The sequence below is a fragment of the Heterodontus francisci genome, chromosome 1 (genome assembly GCF_036365525.1).
Source record: "Heterodontus francisci isolate sHetFra1 chromosome 1, sHetFra1.hap1, whole genome shotgun sequence".
In the NCBI taxonomy this organism is placed as follows: domain Eukaryota; kingdom Metazoa; phylum Chordata; class Chondrichthyes; order Heterodontiformes; family Heterodontidae; genus Heterodontus; species Heterodontus francisci.
The window spans coordinates 275823373-275844581 of record NC_090371.1 but is presented as its reverse complement, the minus strand read 5'-3'; the positions used below and the strand labels follow the sequence as shown (position 1 = coordinate 275844581).

At 43.7% G+C, this 21209-nt stretch overlaps 1 protein-coding gene across 2 annotated transcripts in view; it reads right to left on the bottom strand.

The window, feature by feature from the left end:
- The window catches only part of LOC137376896 (probable E3 ubiquitin-protein ligase HERC3), an 89839-nt gene that overhangs the window by 36876 nt on the left and 31754 nt on the right, over nt 1-21209 (bottom strand). For both annotated transcript variants that reach the window (XM_068045856.1, XM_068045863.1), the window contains exons 8-10: nt 14383-14540; nt 9441-9517; nt 7886-7998 (exon numbers count right to left, since the gene is read on the bottom strand). In XM_068045856.1, the coding sequence (XP_067901957.1) occupies nt 7886-7998; nt 9441-9517; nt 14383-14540 (348 nt within the window). The remainder of the gene's footprint in view (nt 1-7885; nt 7999-9440; nt 9518-14382; nt 14541-21209) is intronic.

Genomic DNA, 21209 nt, shown 5'->3' with positions numbered 1-21209 from the left:
TACCATCAACCACCACCCTCTGTCTTCTTTCAGCTAGCCAATTTCTGATCCAAAGCACTAATTCACCTTCAACCCCATACTTCCGTATTTTCTGCAATAGCCTACCGTGGGGAACTTTATCAAACGCCTTACTGAAATCCATATAGACCACATCCACGGCTTTACCCTCATCCACCTGTTTGGTCACCTTGTCAAAAAACTCAATAAGGTTTGTGAGGCACGACCTACCCTTCACAAAACCGTGCTGACTATCTCTAATGAACTTATTCTTTTCAAGATGATTATAAATCCTATCTTTTATAACCTTTTCCAACATTTTACCCACAACCGAAGTAAGGCTCACAGGTCTATAATTACCAGGGCTGTCTCTACTCCCCTTCTTGAACAAGGGGACAACATTTGCTATCCTCCAGTCTTCCGGCACTATTCCAGTCGCCAATGACGACATAAAAATCAAGGACAAAGGCTCTGCAATCTCCTCCCTGGCTTCCCAGAGAATCCTAGGATAAATCCCATCTGGCCCAGGGGACTTATCTATTTTCACACTTTCCAAAATTGCTAACACCTCCTCCTTGTGAACCTCAATCCCATCTAGTCCATAGTATAACAGTCCATGTCCATTTGTGGCACTGCAACAAAACTTATAAAAACACATGAAGACTAATGGAAAAGCTCCAAAAGGGGAGCTACAAGCTCAACTTTCCTGGTTACAGGGTTTTCAGACGCGATAGGGAGGGGAATAAGAAAGGAAGTGGGGGGGGGGGGGTTTGCAATTTTGGTCAAGGAAACTATTACAGCTGTGAGGAGGGATGATATCTTGGAAGGTTCATCAAATGAGGCCATATGGATTGAGCTAAGGAACACAAAAGGGGTAATCACAATGCTGGGAGTGTACTACAGACCCCCCAAACAGTCAGAGGGAGATAGAAGAGCAGATATGTAGGCAAATCTCTGAGAAGTGTAAGAATAATAGGGCCGTAATAGTAAGGGATTTTAACTATCCCTATTTTAACTGGGATAGTTTCAATGTGAAAGGAATTGAGGGAGCAGAATTCTTGAGGTGCATTCTGGAGAACTTTTTTGCCCAGTATGTAGCAAGTCCAACAAGAGAGGGCGCAGTTTTAGATTTCGTTTTAGGAAATGAAAATGGGCAGGTGGAAGGAGTGGCAGTGGGAGAGCATTTTGGTGGTAGTGATCATAATTCAGTCAGTTTTAACATAATTATGGAAAAGGACAGAGAACAGGAGTCAGAATTCTCAGTTGGAGCAAGGCCAATTTTACTAAACCGAGGAGTAATTTAGCGAAAGTGGACTAGAAACAGCTACTTGAAAGTAAAATCAGTGTCAGAGCAGTGAGAGGCAAAGGGGAGATTCAAGGGGTTCAGAGTAAACATGTTCCCACAAAAAAAGGGGATGAGACGGCCAAATCTAGAGCCCCATGGATGTCAAGGGGCCAACAGGGTAGGATAAGGCAGAAAAGGGAAGCTTATGTCCGACACCGAGAACTCAATACTACAGAAAACCAAGAGGAGTATAGAAAGTGGAGGGGTGAAATCAAAAAGGAAATTAGGAAAACTAAGAGAGGGCATGAAAGAATATTGGCAAGCAAAATCAAGGTAAACTCAAATACGTTTTATCAATACAGTAAGAGTAAGAGGATAGCTAAGGAGAGAGTAGAACCCACAAAAGACCAAAAAGGTAACCTATGTGTAGGGGCAGAAGATGTTGGTATGGTTCTTAATGAATACTTTGTGTCTGTCTTTACAAAAGAGGGGGACGCTGCAGATATTGTGGTTAAGGATGAGGAATGTGATAAACATATGGAGAGAGGAAGTATTAATTGGATGAGCATTCTTGAAATTTGATAAATCACAAGGGCCAGATGAAATGTACCCTAGGCTGTTAAAAGAAGCAAGAGAGGAAATAGCAGAAGGTCTGACCATCATTTTCCATTCCTCACTGGATACAGGAGTGGTGCCGGAGGATTGGAGAACTGCTAACATTGTACCTCTGTATAAAAAGGGAGTGAAAGATCGACCGAATAATTACAGGCCAGTCAGTCTAACCTCAGTAGTGGACAAATTATTGGAATCTATTCTGAGAGACAGGATAAACTGTCACTTAGAAAGGCTCAGGTTAATCAAGGATAGTCAGCATGGATTTGTTAAGGGAAGATCTTGTTTGGTCAACATGCTCAAATTTTTTGAAGAAGTATCAAGGAAGATACATGAGGGTAGTGTAGTTGATATAGTCTACATGGATTTTAGCAAGGCTTTTGACAAGGTCCCACATGGTAGACTGGTTAAAAAAATAAAATCCCATGGGATCCAGGGAAATGCAGCAAGGTAGATAGAAAATTGGCTCAGTGGCAGAAAACAAAGGGTAACTGTTGACGGGTGTTTTAGCGACTGGAGGGCTGTTTCCAGAGGCATTCCGCAGGGCTCAGTGCTGGGTCCCCTGCTTTTTGTGGTATATATTAACGACTTGGAGTAAATGTAGGGGGCATGATCAAGAGGTTTGCAGACAACAGAAAGATCGGCTGTGTGGTAGATAGCGAGGAGGATAGCTGTGGGCTGCAGCTATTGATGGTCTGGTCAGATGGGCAGAAAAGTGGCAAGTGTGAGCTGATGCATTTGGGGAGGCCAAACAAGGCAAAGGAATACAGGATAAATGGGAAAATACTGAGAAGTGTACAGTAAGTGAGGGACCTTGGAGTGAATGTCCACAGATCCCTGAAGGTAGCAGTACAAACCAATAAAGGTGGTTAAGAAGGCATATGGAATCCTTTCCTTTATTAGCCGAGATATAGATTATAAGATCAGGGAGGTTATGCTGGAACTGTATAACTCATTGGTTCGGCCACAACTGTGTGCAGTTCTGGTCACCTCATTACAGAAAGGATGTAATTGCACTAGAGAGGGTACAGAGGAGATTTATGAAGATGCTGTCAGGACTGGAAAAATGCAGCTATGAGGAAAGATTGGATAGGCTGGGGTTGTTCTCCTTGGAACAGAGAAGGCTGAGGGGAGATCTGATTGAAATATACAAAATTTTGAGGGGCCTGGATAGTGTGGAGGTAAAAGGTCTATTCACCTTAGCAGAGAGGCCAGTGACGAGGGGGCATAGGTTTAAAGTGATTGGTAGAAAAATTAGAGGGAAGATGAGTAAAAGCTTTTTCACCCAGAGGGTGATCGGGGTCTGGAACTCACTGCCTGAAAGACTAGTTGAGGCAGAGACCCTTAACTCAAAAGGAGTCTAGATATGCACCTCAAGTACTGTAAACTACAGGGCTATGGACCAAATGCTAGAAGGTGGGATTAGAATAGGTGGATTGTTTTTCAGCCGGCACAGACACGATGGGCCAAGTGGACTCTTTCTGTGCCTTAAACTTTCTATGATTCTATGAATGGTTCCTAGCTTAATAAACCTCAGCTACTCAGATAGGCTCAAGAACATTAGTCTTTTTACTTTAAGCAGCATTGACTTAGAGATGACCTGTCTGATGGTCTATAAAATAATTGAAGAACTGGATAGCATGCCTATTTATAGACTGTTCCTGTTTAACAGATTGGGCATGACCAGGGGACATAATTTTAAACTATACAAGAGTAGGAACAGACTGAATATTAGGTGATTCTCCTTCTCCCTGTGAGTAGACAGCCTCTGGAATACATGGCCAGTTGGTATGGTGGGTGCTGACTCTCTGCAGAGAGGGAGCTGGACTGGTTCCTAACTGGGGCAGTACTAAACTAGACTTAGCGCTAGTGCAGTTAGTATGTGTGGCAAGATTCCACAGGACGATTACCAATTCTGGTTGGACCATATACCAGGAGGTTTCATCACATGAACTCCCACCTCTAATCATTGGTGGCCTAGCACATCAATCCCCACATCAGAAAACAGAAAATGGCGACAATAATACCCATAGTCTAGAAACTGGTCTATTCACCACATGGTTTTAGTGGAATCCTGCAAAGAATCCAAATCTGCCCCAGTGTTAAGTGGGCTGAATAAGCAGTAGTTTTATCCTTTGGCTTTGTGCCCATTAAGAACAGACAGCAGAGTATGTGAGTACAGGAAAGAGAAGACTGAGGAGTGACCTGATAGAGGTCTTGAGGATTATGAAAGGGTTTGGTGGGGAAGACCAAAACTAGAAGTCATAAATATAAGACAGTCATTAATAAATCCAATAGGGAATCCTTTGCCTAGAGAGTGGTTACAATGCAGAACTTGCTACCACATGGTGTAGTTGATTCTTTTAAGGGGAGCCTAGATAAACATGAGGTATAAAGGAATAAATTGTTATGATAGGGTTAGATGAGGTAGACTGGGAGGAGGCTACTGTGGAGCATAAACCCCAGCTTGGGCCAGTTAGGCCGAGTGACCTGCTTCGGTGCTGTACATTCTATGTGATTCTATGTAGTCAATCTCGGCTGGATTCAAACACCAGGCCTAGAAATGAATGACAGCGCCAATCTACCGTCACCCAGTGGCCCTTAACCATAAGAACATAAGAAATAGGAGGAGTAGGCCATTCAGCCCCTCAAGCCTACCCTGCCATTCAATAGGATCATGGCTGATCTGTCTCAGTCCTCAACTTCTCTCTCGGGCCTGCTCTGCCTAACCCTCGACTCCCCGAGATTTCAAAAATCTATCTACCTCCTCCTTAAATACATTTAGTGACCTAGCCTCCACAACTCTCTGAAGCAGAGAATTCCAGAGATTCACCACCCTCTGAGAGAAGAAATTCCTTCGCATCTCAGTTTTAAATGTGTGCCCCCTTATTCTGTAACTATGTCCCCTAGTTCGAGATTCCCCCACCAGTGGAAACATCTTCTCATCTACCCTGTCGAGCCCCCTTAAAATCTTATATGTTTCTATAAGATCACCTCTCATTCTTCTAAACTCCAATGAATAAAGGCCTAACCTGTTTAGCCATTCTTGATAAGACAACCCCTTCATCCCAGGAATCAGCCTAGTGAACTTTTTCTGAACTGCCTCCAGTGCTAGTATATCCTTCTTTAAATATGGGGACCAAAACTGTACACAGTACTCCAGGTGTGGCCTCACAAATACCCTGTTCAGTTGTAACAAGACTTCCCTATTTTTAAACTCTAACCCCCTAGCAATAAAGGCCAAAATTCCATTTGCCTTCCTAATTACTTGCTGCACCTGCATGCTAACCTTTTGTGTTTCATGTACAAGAACACCCAGATCCCTCTGTACTGCAGTATTTTGTAGTCTTTCTCCATCTAAATAATAATCTGCCTTTTTATTCTTCCTACCAAAGTGGATGACCTCACACTTTCCTACATTGAACACCATCTGCCAAGTTTTTGCCCACTCACTTAACCTATCTATATCCCTTTGCAGACTCTTTGTGTCCTCATCACAACATGCCTTCCCACCTATTTTTGTATCGTCAGCAAATTTGGATACACTACACTCTGTCCCTTCCTCTAAATCATTAATGTAGATAGTAAATAGCTGAGACCCTAGGACTGATCCTTGTGGCACCCCACTAGTTACGGCCTTCCAACCTGAAAAAGACCCATTGATCCCGACTCTCTGCCTTCTGTGTGTTAGCCAATCCTCAATCCATGCCAACACATTACCCCCAATACGCTGAGCTCCTATTTTGTGCAATAACCTTTTATGTGGCACCTTATCAAACACCTTCTGAAAATCCAAATACACAACATCTACTGGTTCACCTTTATCCACTCTGCTTGTTATATCCTCAAAGAACTCTAACAAATTTGTCAAACATGATTTCCCTTTCATAAAACCATGTTGACTCTGTTTGATTGCATTATGTTTTTCTAAATGTCCTGCTATTTCTTCCCTAATAACCAACTCAAGCATTTTCCCAATGACTGATAAGTTAACTGACCTATAGTTTCCTGTTTTCTGCCTTCTTCCTTTCTTGAATACAGGTGTCACATTAGCGGTTTTCCAATCCGCTGGTACCCTACCGGAATCCAGTGAGCTTTGGTATATTATGACCAATGCCTCCACTATCTCTGCAGCCACTTCTTTTAAAACCCTTGGATGCAGGCCATCAGGTCCTGGTGTCTTGTCTGCCTTTAGTCCCATCAGTTTATCCAGCACCTTTTCCCTCATGATAGAGATCGTTCCAAGTTCCTCCCTCCCATTTACACCTTGCTCATCTACTATTGTTGGGATGTTTATAGTGTCCTCAACCGTGAAGAATGATGCAAAATATTGGTTTAAATTATCTGCCATTTCCTTGTTCCCTGTTATTAATTCCCCATTCTCATCTTCTAAGGGCCCCACACTTACTTTAGCTACTCTCTTCCTTTCAATATACCCAGAGAATCTCGTACTGTTTGTTTTTATATTTCTTGCCAATTTACTTTCATAATCAATTTTCTCCTTTTTAGTCATCTGTTGCTAGTTTCTAAAAAATTCCCAATCCTCTGGCCTACCACTAACTTTTGCCAGTATGTACGCCTTTGTTTTTGATTTGATATTCTCCTAACTTCTTTTGTTACCCATGGGTGGTTCATCGTTCTCTTCGAGTCCTTCCTTCTGACTGGAATAAATGTTTGCCGAGTGTTATGAAATATCTGCTTAGACGTCTGCCACTGCTCATCTACTGACTTCCCCTGTAGTCTATCTTCCCAGCCCACTTTCGACAACTCTTTCTTCATACCTCTGTAATTGCCCTTGTTTAAGTTGAAGACACTGGTTTGAGACCCAAGTTACTCACCCTCAAACTGAATTTGAAATTCTACCATGTTATGATCGCTTCCTCCTAGAGGATCCTTAACTACGAGATCTCTTATTAATCCTACCTCATTACACATTACCAAATCTAAAATAGCCTGTTCCCGGGTAGGTTCTGCAACATATTGTTCGAAGTAACAATCCCTGAGGCACTCTAAAAATTCGTCTTCCATTCTACCCTTGCCAATTTGATTTGTCCAGTCTATATGCAGATTAAAATCACCCATGACAATTGCAGTGCCCTTCTTACACTCCTCCATTTTTTCCTGATTTATAGCTTGTCCTACAGAGAGACAGCTCCTTGGGGGCCTATAGACCACTCCCACCCGTGATTTCTTTCCACCCAAACGGATTCCTTATTTCCACCCAAACGGATTCTACATCGTGATGTAATACACCTATAACATTACTCACAACTGCACTGATCCCTTCCTTTAATAGCAAAGCTTCCCCACCTCCTTTTCCTTTCTGCCTATTCTTCCGGAACGTTGAATATCCTTGAACATTTAGATTCCAGTCCTGGTCATCCTGCAACCACGTCTCAGTGACAGATATCAGATCATATTCAAAACCAAGCACTTAGCCACAACCAGCAGGAATAAGGGAAATGTGCAGAGCAAAGAACAAAGTGAAAAAGAACGTGCAAGATTCTAGCTCTAAATTCTTCAATATATATCTAAATCCGTGTGAAAAAACATTTGAAAATTTTCACAAATTGTGAATGAAATTTTAAAGCAAGGCAGGTTTTTATTTAATTGAAAGGAAGTTTCTTTGAGAAATCAGAGGCTGGATTTTGGTCCTAAAATTTCTAAAGGAGCAGTTTGATCAAGCCTACAATTTTCGGCCCTGCCTTCTGGGACTGTCTGAGGCAGCCCTATCAGTCTCCCATGGCAACGGGAGTGAGGCATTGCGAAAGGCCGAGGAGCAGGATGAGTGCCCAAAAATAGGTTAGGAAATGGTACTGAAACAGGGAGAAAACACCAGGCCAATTGGCATAACTGAGGAATGCTTCACTGAGGGAAGGAGGGCGGAGCAGCCACTCTATTATAGAACATGACATTGCTCAACAAGCTGAGACAAAAATTAATCCAATTAAGACATTTGTCAGCGGTAATCAGAGCTGGATCAAAACTTACTTAAGTACGTCCTTCCCTGAAAGACTCAGCATCCACCTATTCACATTGTTATTTATTATCCTGACATGCCTTAAATGATCCAAACAGCGGAAGTCATCAGGGACTTGAGAGTTCTGGAAGGAGAAATAATGAGCATGAATTTGAGAAGAGAGGAGATGGTAGAAACGTGTGCTGCATTCAAAATGTGACAAAAATCTCCAAGCGCTTAATTCTGGCTTTTTGTTGGGAGCCGAGACGGGAGATTAAGTCAAAACAAAAGGGATTTTGAGTTTTGGCAGAGAAAACTCTCAGCTTTCAGAGCTTTACCAATCCTTTAAACAGTTTATTGGCATGAATTACAGACACACAATGGTGATTACATCAGTGGGGTCAAGGTCAAACCTCAGCATATTAAGATTAAAGTTGTAAAATGAGCCGTAAGCATGTTTAAGGAGAGGAAATGTGCCCACTTATTATGAGGGCAAAGCTTTGTCTTCTAATTAAAATTTTATGAAATCCCTTGGCTACACAATCCTGCATCACAGAAACAGAGAGCTTGCATTTCTACCATAGAATGGTTACAGCACAGAAAGAGGCCATTTAGCCTGTGCCTACTCTCTGCAATAGGAACTTAGCTAGTCCCACTCCCTGCCCTTTCCCCATTGCTCTGCAAATTATTTCCCGATGTGGCGCTTTTTGCATATGAAGACAACACAAAGCATTCCACAACTAATGAAGTAATTTTTTTAATGTAGCCACTGTTGTTATGTAAGCCAACTCAGCAGCCAATTTACGAACAGCAAGATCCCACAATGAGAAATGACCGGATATTCTATTCTGTGTTTCTGGTTACCAGGAATGACAGATTACTGGACTGGTAATCTAACAGCCCGGACTAATAATCCAGCGAACAAGAGTTCAAATCCCCACTATAGTAGTTTGAGGAGTTGAATTAATTTTAATAAAAGCTAATAACAGTAAAGTAACCTTGAAGCTGTTGGATCATCGTTAAAAACTCAATGTCCTTTTGGGAAGGGAACCTTTCGCCGTTACCCAGTCTGGGCTGTATGTGACTCTTGACTACACTTTAATGTGGCTAGCAAGCTACTTAGTCAAGGAAGGCAGGAATGGAAACCAAAAAGTGAAGAGCATTTACAGAATGGCACATCTGGAGCGAGCCTCATTTCTTAACCATTAAAGCACTAAACACTACTTTTGATTTTTAACTGTATACATTTCTGTGTATGTTTAGCTGGGTTAAGGTTGAGATGCTTTTCAATTTAAGCTGACCATTGGCAAATAATAACCCCTGCGCAGGGCAATGATTGCACCATATTTAACTCAAATAGATGACATGTAATGCAAATTGTTTACACATCATTCTAAACCACTAAGTGAAACATCTATTAACATACAGAATATAAGAATGTCAGTGATGCCCACATACCAGGAATGAATCAAAAAAAATCATATCCCACAACTCCACATCATGCACCCGCTCCCCCTCCTTTAGATCAAGGAATAGCAACACTTTTGAAGCATTTCTCATGTACGCATTAACTGAGTTTGGTCTCACCTCATGCTGAAAGTAAAGTGCAAAACTCTGATCCCCTCCACAGCAAACATGTTTCAGCACACGGTACTTGGACTGATCTGTCATCAGATCAAAGCAAGTCTCAATAAAGAGCGTGATTTATGGTTCAAAACATTAAGACTTACATTTTTTTTAGACTTACAATCATCAACAATTTGCCGACATAAACGTTAAGGCTCACAAAATATCACCCAATGTGGGACACTTCAACATGTAGACATGATCCTTTCCCTGTTGGCCTAGGGTGTGCTAGAAGGCAGCTATGCATCAGGAGAGGGATAAGACTGAGATGGTACTGCTTGGGAACAGAGTCCAGAGTTTTTGTTTCCAATCTATACTGAGTGGACGAGGGTAATCTGGGGGAATGAGTTCTTGTTCAATAGGCATAGTGGGTGGAATCACAGCATCATCAGCCTGTCGAGGGGTCAGCAGATCCAGAGTCAGGTCACTGGCTGCACCAAGCTTCAGATCCTTGTTGCTGGTGGTTGGAGTTGCTTTGAGAATCACCTCTGCTTTGTATCAGACTGTAAACCTGTCATTATAGGGGCTGAATGTAACCTAAAAGGCAAAAGGGCTTGTATTTATATATACGCACCTTCTTGCCTCTCTATGGCCCGAATTTTACAGTGAGCAGACGGGAGCTGGACTCCGACATAAATGTTGGTGATGACCCTGCTTCCGCCCAGCCTGGGGATCCGTCCCATATTTTACAGGTCCCCGGGCTTTAATTGTCCCGAGGCGTGACTTCCACCCACTTGAGGGAGGAGGTCTTGCCTCACTGAGCTGCCGGCCAATCAACGGGCCGGCAGCTCATAGTCTCAGCAGCGCCACCAGGAGCAGTGGCCACTGCTGGGACTGCAGCCCAGCCGACCGAGGAGGATACCAAGGAGCCAGGACTGTAGGTATGTTTGGGTTGCCTCACCAGGGGGATCGGTCATGCCCTGGTGAGGCTAGCGTGGTCGTTTGGGGGGAGAGGGGCGTCTTGGATCCCGGGGTTGGGTTGGAAGGCGGGGACGGCCCTCAATCGGGCACCCTGTGCCCGACTGCCATGCCCCCCCCCCCTCCATGGGGTGCGGAATGGCAGGCAGCTATCGCTGGGCGGCCTTTCACGTCCCCAGCACACCCGCTTGCCACAGGTAAAATACCTGTGGAGGTGGGCGAGGGCCCTTAAGTGGCCGCTTAAGGGTCTTGATTGGCTTCAGGTGGGCGAGCCGTTTCCCACCCCCTGCCCCCACCTCCCCCCCGCCGTACCTCCGTAAACTTGGTCAGAGGCAGAATCGGGGTGGGTATGCCTCCCTGAGCCGGCCGCTCAATTTTACGCCGACCCCAGTCCACCATCCGACCCGCTGGGATGGCGTAAAATTCCAGCCTATGAAACAGCTCAAAATGCTACACACAAATTACAACAATTTTCACGCAGCAAGATACTACAAGCAGGAGATGATTGCCCACTTATTCTGTTTTGACTGTCTTGGTTAAGGGAGGAATAATGGCCAAGGTACTTCGGCGCAACGGCCCAGTGGCAGCTTTGATGGCCAACTGGGCAGGCAGCTGGGGCCTCAGTTTAACATTTCATCCGAAGGCTGACACCTCAGACAATGCAGTGTTCCATCAGCACTGCACTGAAAGGTCAGCTCAGATTACATGCCCGAGTCCTGGAGGGAGATTTGAACCCGCAGCTTTCTGACTCAGGAGGTGAGACTGCTACTGCTGACCCAAGGCTGATGACACCAGACTGATTCCTGGGATGGCAGGATTGTCCTTTGAGGAGACTGGGCCTATATTCGCTAGAGTTTAGAAGCATGAGAGGTGATCTCATTGAGGCATACAAAATGGTTACAGGGTGTGACAGGGTTGTTGCAGGAACGATGGGGCCGGTGGGGGGGGGGCAGGGGCGAGTGAGGGGCTAGAACCAGAGGACAGTCTCAAAATAAGAGGTAGGCCCTTTAGGACTGAGATGAGGAGGAATTTCTTCACTCAGAGGGTGGTGAATCTGTGGTATTCACTATCGCAGAGGGCTGTGGAGGCTCAGTCATTGAGTATGTTCAAGTCAGAGATCGACAGATTTCCAGATATTAAAGATATCCAGGGATATGGGGATAGTGCGGGAAAATGTCATTGAGGTGGAAGATCAGCCCTGATCTAGTTGAATGACAGAGCAGGCTCGAGGAGCCAAATGGCCTACTCCTCCTCCTATGTTCTTCTGTTGCTATGACACATTTGGTATTATACAGCTGGTAGCGACTATAGACATTTATACCAACTATATCGCAAAGGGAAACCACCAGTGCATACACCAGCGCCAGTGAACGAGAAATAAAATACATGCACGCCAAACCATGGTTACTTTAAGCTAAATCCCTTTTCATTCAAGAGACCCAAGACACCATAATCCCTACTTTATTCTGCTTTGCAGAAGTCAAAGGCACAAACTAGCTTCTCTGGCCTATAATAAACAACTGCATCGAGTCCCACACCTCTTTGCAGTCTTTGTGGTAGAGTTTCCACTTGCCTCCCAGGATGTAAACTGGTGTTGCAGATCAACAGCCCAATTTTTCTTTCCTGATTGCTGCCATGTGACCAATGGCATCCCACAGGAATTTGTACTTGGGCCTCAGTTTTTCACGATATGTAATAATTACTTGGATGTAGGAATAGATATATCAAAGATTGCAGATGACACTAGGTTAGAGGGACACTAAGTTGAGTTGCAGCGAGCAGAAAGTTGCAAAGGGACATACACAGACTAAATGAGGGGGCAGGACCAGGGCAGACTGAGTTCAATATGGGGAAGTGTGAGGTCATCCACTCTGGATCGGAGAAAGACAAATCGGAATGTTTTCTTAATGGTGAGGAACTCGGAAATGTGAAGGAGCAAAAGGGATTTAGGTGCTCATGCACGCAAAAATGGGAAAAAGTACAAAATAATAAAAAAAGACACACAAAGTAATCATAAACGCTAATGGAATGTTGGCCTTTATCTCAATTATAATTTAAAAGTGAGGAACTGATCCTTCAATTGTTCAGAGCCCTGGTCAGACCCCATCAGGAGAATTGCATTCAGCTCCAAACATCACACCTGAGGAAAGGTATGTTGACCTTAGAGCAGGAATAGCTCAGATTCACAAATCTGGTAGAAATTAGGGGCACTACATTGCCTCAATGTCCTTGTCTAGGGAAAAGATCAGACAGAATCCCAAGTCCTGATGGTACCCAGTAATCTTGCTGGATGTTTTATTATATTCAATAATGGGATGTGGGCGTCGCTGGCTAGGCCAGCATTTATTGCCCATTCCTAATTGCCCTTGGGAAGGTGGCAGTGAGCTGCCTAGGGCTGCAGGTGTAGGGAGGCATCAGATGAGAACAGTGAAATATAAGCAAAATACTGCAAATGCTGGAAATCTGAAATAAAAACGAAGTGCTGGACATACTCAGCAGGTCGGACAGCATCTGTGGAGAGAGAAGCAAAGTTAACGTTTCAGGTCTGACCTTTCATCAGATGAAAAGTCACAGACCTGAAACGTTAACTCTGTTTCTCTCTCCACAGATGCCGATCGACCTGCTGAGTATGTCCAGCACTTTGTTTTTATTTCAGATGAGAACAGGATTGGCATCAACAAACATGCATCCATGGTCGAATTGTCTAATATTAACAGTTAAAACTGACGCAAAAAAATAATTGTGATGTGCCTGCATAGATCAAGGACTCAGGGGAAGGGGGAAGAAAAATTAAACACAATTTTGCACTAAATTCTGGTAGAAGAATGGGAGATGATTCAAGGTGCATCGTTGACATAGAAATCAAAGTAGCATTCCATTCTCTGTTAATCTGGAACCTGTTAACATGAATAACCCCTCTTCACAAATTATTGTTTAAAGGCAAACTCAACAGTAGCCCAAGAGCTCAGTTACAAAAATAAAATTCACACACACCTCCCACCCATGAAGGACTTGTTTCTCCAACATCTCTTCATTCACTAAGTGATTACTACACCCAACAATAGCTGAGGTAATTCCAATCTCCAATGGTCTCTTCATTTGGGGAGTGACTCTTATTTGCAATGGTCTCTTCCCTTGGTGTGGGATTCCTATATGGAACAGTCTCTTCCCTTTCTTATAGCCATTTCTCCCTGGGCAGAGAGCAAGTGGTAGCTTCAGAGAGTGAAGCGTTTTGGATGATAACTTAGCAAACATTTCTGCTGGAACAACTGTGTTGTTTTGGTAAATAAGATTAAATGTTGCTGTGTCAAAAATACTTTAAAAAAAAAAAGACCAAGTTTAAAATATCAACCTGGTGACTTCATTTATATTAGTAATTTTGTTTTTGCCTCCTTTTCTCTCCCACTATTTTCTCCCCTTTGTTTTGAAAGGTTCCAACTGCTGCTGCAGCAATTATACAGCGGACAGCCATCCTTTCCAAATCTGATCGAAGTGGAGGACAATTTAAACAGGGGATGCCTGATGCACAAGCCTGTCCTCACCCGACAACCCCAAGTGTGCAGATCCAGCCCGAGTCCCTGCACAGCAGCTAGGAGCAGGATTAATCCTACTCCCATTCCTCTCCCCACTTCAGAGTCCACGGGCACCTAGCGGCACTAGCAGCTCCCCAGATGAGGTCAGCTTGCTCATCGAGTGCTCAAACTCAAGACATTCCTCCTCTGTATCCATGAGACTATCAATGGCTCGACAAATGCACCAATTATCAAGCACTGCAAATGGTATGAATTCTAAAATCAAGAGTAAAAGCTGAAATGTGATTTGAATTGATAAGTAACAGAAGAAACGCTTCCTGCTAAAACTAAGCCAAGATGAACTGCAACGCCTCACTCTTTGGGCATGGGGTGCATCACACTCAAACTGAACACAACTATACAGGCAAGAGTTGTGTTGGTCAATCAGGGGAAAGGCTTCCCGGTTTACTCACCATTAGGCTGCAGCTTGTGTGTGTGAGTTACCCAGTTTCCAGCCACCTTGAATGGAACTTGAGAGTTAACTGTGCGTCCGGATCCCAACTGCCCTCTGTTGCCACGTCCAAATGCATAGATTAGCCCAGAAGAAGCAACAAAGGCGAGAGTGTGCTGCCTGAAATAAGGAAGGACATGTTAGAGCAGAAATGCATTTCAAACATTATATGCTTAGTTGCACGTGACAGCTAAGCTAATTAAGTCAAGGCAATAATTTGTGCAAAGTTTTCTGAAGCATTCCAATCTATCCGTAAAGTTGTAGGTTTGGGAGTTGAATTTATGCAAGGTCCTCCCTTTGCCTCTTTTGCCAATGTTTTTTTAAAAATACAAATATGTCGGGAGAAATCTGTTACTGTTACATTAAATGACCTTACGTGATTGGTATTGCTCAGGAACTGAAGTGTTTGCTTTGAAGCATTAACAGGCGACAGAAGAAGTTATACTTCAGGCTGCGTGCGGCTCTTATATCAGGGTAAAGGTTAGTACCTTACAATGTGCACTGAAACACGTGAACAGTGCTCTGCTGACCAGCAGCCTAGTGGTGAGTGCTGAGAGCATTTTACAACAAGAGCAACTTGCATTGATACAACACCTTTTAAAACATCCCAAAGTGCTTCACGGTTCAGTAATAAAACAAAAGGAGACTTGAGGATAGGTAGCCAAAAGCTCAGTCAAAGAAACAGATTTTTACAAAGGCTTAAACGGCAATAGAGAGGGAGAGCGGCAAAGAGGTTTAGGGAAGGAATTCTTGTGTTTAGGGCCTAGATGGCTGAAGACACGGCTGCCAATGGTGGAGCAAAGGGCGTGCGGGATGGACAAGAGGCCAGAGGTGAAATGGTGCATAGCTGTTGTAGGGCTAACTTTACCATTAGAACTCAGCCATCCACCCCTCTGATACAAGTCTGCCCACTTACGCAACACTCTGGTGAAGAATTACTGATGGAAATAAAGACCAAAAGCAGGATTTTGGGCTGGGACCCCAACATTGGCGTCAAATGGGGGTCACAACCCCACACTGTATGGGTAATAAACAGTCAACCAGCAGTGATTTTCCCAAATTGACCAATTAGTGACCAGAGGGCAGGTTCACCACCCAATTAAGGACGGGTACGTGTACTTTTGAATTTGGAGGGCCAGTAGGAGGCCCTCCAGCTCAGAAGGAGCTACAGCCTGCATTGCAGGTAAGGGAGAGAGAGGCAGCCTCTCAGCAACTTTCAACACTTTTGAAATAAAAAATGGCCACAGCTGTCAGGCCACCAGCCTGGAGGGGGGCAAATCCCTCCGCAGGTCAGCCTGCAGCCACAGCTGTGGACAAGCAGGCAGGGAGGGCCTCAAAGCCTGCCTGGAGTGCTGGCCCCCAGGTCTGCCTCCAAGCAGCAGGCCTAGTCCCTGACGCCTCGGGGAGCCTGCAGTCCGACTGGAAAATTCCAGTCAGCCTCTGATAATTGGCCTTAAGAGGATATTAACCCAGCTTATATGGCTACCCGTCACTTTCAACAGAAAATGTCCCGGAGATGGGATGGCGAAGTTTCAACCAGGATGTGGCTCTAATTTTCGTACCTGCACACCTCGGTACCCACCCCATATGGGGGTGAAAATTCTGTCCCAAATTTCCACACAACGTCAAGTGGTGTAATGAAACAATTCCAGTGGAATTCCTCAGGCCACAGAACAACAACAACTTGCATTTATATACTGCCTTTAACCAAGTAGAAACATCACAAGGCGGTCACAGGACTTATCAGACAAAATTTGACACTGAGCCACATAAGGAGATATTAGGACAAGCAACCATGAGCTTGGTCAAAGAGGCAATTCAAAGACTTATTGAAATTAACAGAACATTTTATAAACAGGGCATAGCATCACCCCCACTGCAAGATAAAGTCACCCCTGCAGTGACCTCTGATTAACACCTCATTCCACTCAAGAGTTATCAGCCTAAGTATCGGCCTGTTTGTTATGTGACCAAATCCTGAGCAGGACAGACTCTCCATTCTCTGACGGATCGAGGTGGTCGTGACCTCCCAGTTTTGGGCTTATGACGCGGAATGTATAAATAGGGACGCACAAACAAATCTCTGCACTGAATGTGCGGCGAGTGCGGATTTGCTGCAAGTGACCAAAAGGGAGCAGGAGGGCATCCTGCGGGTGGAAGACATCTCAAGTTGTAGTTGGTGGGCAGATAACAGGGGAAAGTGCTACCAGTCATCGGGGTCCGCTAGAGCCAATGACCAATATAAACATCATTCAAATAACATTCAATTAAGCCCACTCATGTATAGGTGGATGTTACATAGGAAGAAGCACAGGTACAGGGGTAAGCCATGTTAGGTAAGCCTTTCAGTTAGATTATGGCTAATCTACACCTCAACTCTGTTTATCCACCTTGGCTCCATATCCTCTGAGCGAACAACAAACTATCGATCTCAATCTTGAAAATTTCAATTGAGTCAGCTTCCACAGCCTTTTGGGGGGGGAAGCGAATTCCAGGTTTCTAGTTCCACTACCCTTTGTGTAGAAAATGCTTCCTGATTTCATTCCTGAATAACCTAGCTCCAAATTTTATTATGCCACCTAACTCTGAATTCTCTCACCAGAGGAAATAGCTTCTCTGTATCTACCCTACCAAATCAATTTGATCACCCCTCAACCTTCTAAACTCATGGCAAGACAGGTTTATGTAGCCTGTCCTCGTAATTTAACCCCTTCAGCCCCCTTCCTGTACATCACCTGTCACTTTGCGCAGGAAATCAGAGGAGTGTAAAAGTGAACGGGGTTATGGCAGGAGGTATTCTGATCCCATTTTCCACTCTGAAAAATTGGCGGATGGAGGGTGGAACATCATAGCCTGGATGTCCAGTGAAGAGCAGAAAAAGTTTGGGTCAGAAATGAAGGAAGACACGAATGAGGCGACCTGTAAAGTGAACTACAAATTCAAGGTGCCACTGCTACTGAAGGCCACGAGATGGCACTAGACGGACACTATAAATTAAAATAAAAGCAAAATACTGCAGATGCTGGAAATCGGAAATAAAAACAGAAAGTGCTGGAAATACACCGCAGGTCTGGCAGCACCTGTGGAGAGAGAAGCAGAGTGAACGTTTCAGGTCAGTGACCCCTCTTCAGAACTAGCAAAGGTGAGAAATGTAATAGGTTTTAAGCAAATAAAACAGGGGTGGAGGAAAAGAGAGCAAAAGGGAAGGTGTGTGAAAGGACAGAGGGCTGGAGAGATTTACTGACACGGAGGACTTAGGGCAAACACTGAAACATAGAAAATAGGAGCAGGAGTAGGCCATTCGGCCCTTCGAGTCTGCTCCGCCATTCAAAGACACTATAAGCTTCTGGCCTGAAATCATCCAATCTCTTTGTCCAAGTGAGTGAACATTTCCCTGCACAGGTATTAGAAACATTTTTAAAAATCTAATTAATATAAAGTGCATGGAGTTTTTTTGGGTGTTCCCTATTTGACTTTTAACAGAAGATTTTACACACTTTCATTTCTGTCCCCTTTAATTCGAGATTAAGTAATAATGTTAGTGCTATATTCTATTTAGCCAGTTACGAATCGTAATAACAAACAAGGGTAATGCAGTCTTGACTCTTTTAAAAGTTAGACTGAAAAGGCAAAGTACTTTCCCTCCAGTTTAGGATGCTGTGAATGATATAGTTAGATTGGTGATTCCCAGCTTGAAGAAACTTAGTTAATCAGATAGGCTTAAAGAGTTGGGTCTTTTTACTTAAATGCAGCGTAGACCAGGAGGTGACCTAATAGAGGTATATTAATTAACGAAAGGGCTTGCTCTTCCCTAAAAAGTTCAAAACCGAAATGGATAAGATTTTTGTTAAGCAAGCATATTAAGGCTTATGGAACCAAGGTGGGTAGATGGGAGTTAAGATACACAACAGCCATAATCTAACAGAATGGTGGAACAGGCATGAGGGGCTGATTGGCCTCCTCCTGTTCCTATGATTGTGTACCTGCTGACAGATTATTTCAGTTTGACAGATTGGGAAGGCCCAGGGATCGTGCATTTAAACTACGCAAGAGTAGCTAAGGAATGGGATAAATGTTCGGCAGTTCTTCTTTCTCTAGAGAGTAGTGGACCTTTGAAATAGGTTTCCAGCTTGTGTGATGTACCCTGTCTCTCTGTAACACTCGAAACATGAGCTGGACTGGTTCTTGGGGCAGAGAACACATCATATAAAAGGTGAGTGATTTACCAGTTATCATAAGCATGGTCAATTAATCTCCCGGACTGGCTTGGATTGCCTGAGGAGTTCGGAGACAATTTTTAGATGTTTTCTCCCCTTTTTGGCCCTGTTTTTTAGTCTCTCCCAGGAGATTACATGGCAGGAAATATCTAGTCAAGATACCCCAGACACGTAGAAAGGAAGCTGGCAGATGCAGGCTGTATCCAGTTCCAGCTCCTGGCTTATGTTTGCAGTGATATGCTAGACTTAAGATGCTCTCCATCATATTTGAATCCCTTCATGGCCTCACCCCCTCCCTCCCGATCTCTGTAACATTCTGCAACCCTACACTCTGCGATCCTCTTGAGCAGCCCCCTCTCCCTTCACTCCACTACTGGCGGCCATACCTTAAGCTGCCAAGACCCTAAACTCTGGAATTCCCTCCCTAACCATCTCCGCCTCGCTCCCCTCCCTAAAACCTAACTCCTTGACCAAGCTTTTAGTCACCCATCTAATATCCCCTGGCTCGAGGCCTGCTCTACCTGGTTACTTTTCTATGGAACATCGAGATATTTCCTACATTAAAGGCCCTATGCAAATGCAAGTTGTTTTTAAAAATTCATTCTTGGGATTGGGAGATCGTTGGCGATGGCTTTCATTAATTACCCATCCCTAACTGGCCTGAGCAGGAGATGGTTTGATACAACTGACTGGCTTGCGAGCCTACTTCAGAGGGCAGTTAAAGGAAAAAGTCAACCACAATGTTCAATAAGATTTTCAAAACAGGAAAGTGAAACAGAACAAGAAAACAAACCAGGAACAAGCAAGATAGGGGGAAAGAGCAAGGCAGTGCGATTAACTGGATAGGGCTTTCGAAGAGCCAGCATCAGCACGATGGGCAGAATGACCTCCTTCTGTGCAGTATGATTCTATGATATAATTCACAGGGATAAAGCAAAAGAGAACAATGTCGAGTCAATCAGGAACAGTATAATGCCTGCAGTTACCCTGTGATTGCAAGTTATTGCAGAGTTGCAAACAGACCCTAACCTGCATTTACAGAACTTCTGACAGGCATTGTGCCCCAGGACATGAACTAGAACTGTTTGGATATTGGTTTTCAATGACCTTAAACAAATACTCCCAACATTGGAGCATTACACAGCGCATCTCATATTGTTGGGGACTCTTGAGTTTTCCTTTGCATGCTTTGTTTTTTAAATAAACATATATCCTCCCCACCGACCATTTGGCACACAGTAAACACACAGCAGAATATCGTCCTGTACTATCACCTTAATGACATTGCAGCAAAGAACAAGAGATTTGATCGAGATGTTTGAAATCATGAAGTATTTACATAGAGTAAATAAAGAGAAATTGTATCCAATAGCTGAAGGGTCGATGATCAGAGAGCACAGATTTCATATAACTGGTAAAAGGATCAGAGGCGACATGATGAAAAGCATTTTTACGCAACGAGTGGTTAGGATTTGGAATGCACTGCCTGATAGGGTGGTGGATAAAGATTCAATAGTAGCCTTCAAAAGGGAACTGGATAAGCATTTGAAGGAGAGAAAAGAAAATGCAGGGATATGAGGAAACTGTGGAGGAGTATCACTAATTAGATTGTTCTTTGAAAGAGCTAGCACAGACTCGATAGGCCAAATGGCCTCCTTTTGTGCCTTACTATTCTACAATATGATTAGGAGGATTGAAGTGGCACCTTTAATTTTCATCGCTGTGTGTGCCCTTTCCTTCCCATGAACCAATGAAAGGTGTTGGCTATGGAACAGGATTTCTGTTTAAATTGTAACTTATTCCCACAGATCTTTAACTGGACTAGATCCTAATCAGTGTTGCCAGCTCTCCAGGATTGCCCTGCAGTCTCCAGGAACTTCCTGGATGTTGTTGTGACCAACCCAGGAGGAGAAATCACAGGGGGATTTGAAAAAGTTTTTTCCCTTTGTTTTGCAAACTTTGTAATAAAAATATTGCAATTAGGAAAAAAAGGCTGAAAGGAGGCAGTTGGAGGTAATGATCAATTTGTTTTTTTTGTAATATTGCTTGAGGGATAAATATTGGCCAGGAACTCCATTGCTCTTTAAATAGTGCCATGGGACCATGGGATCTTGTATGTCTATCTGAACAGGCAGATAGAGCCTCAGTTTAACGTCTCATCTGAATCACAGTATCTACAACAGCGCAGCACTCCCTCAGTACCGCACTAGGATTGTGTTCTGAAGTTTCTGAAGTGGGATATGAAATATCCACTGTGTTACGGCCAGTCGAGGAGGGGGGGTCACAGTCATCCCTCTTGCCCTTCCTCTTACCTGATCGCAACACAGAGTTTATTCCTTTTAAACAGTGGTTGTGCCTACCACCTCACAACCTTTAATGTGATCGTGAAAGAACCAAATTGGACAGGTTTTCGTGATTTAAACAAAAAAAGTAAGTTTATTAGACTCAACAAGCTAAACCCAATCTAAATTAATAAAAAATACTCTACACATTCACGCACACATTCACACGAGGATCACACAAACACACACAGCTTACAAAGTGGAAAGTAGGTTTTTTGGTTGGATTAAAG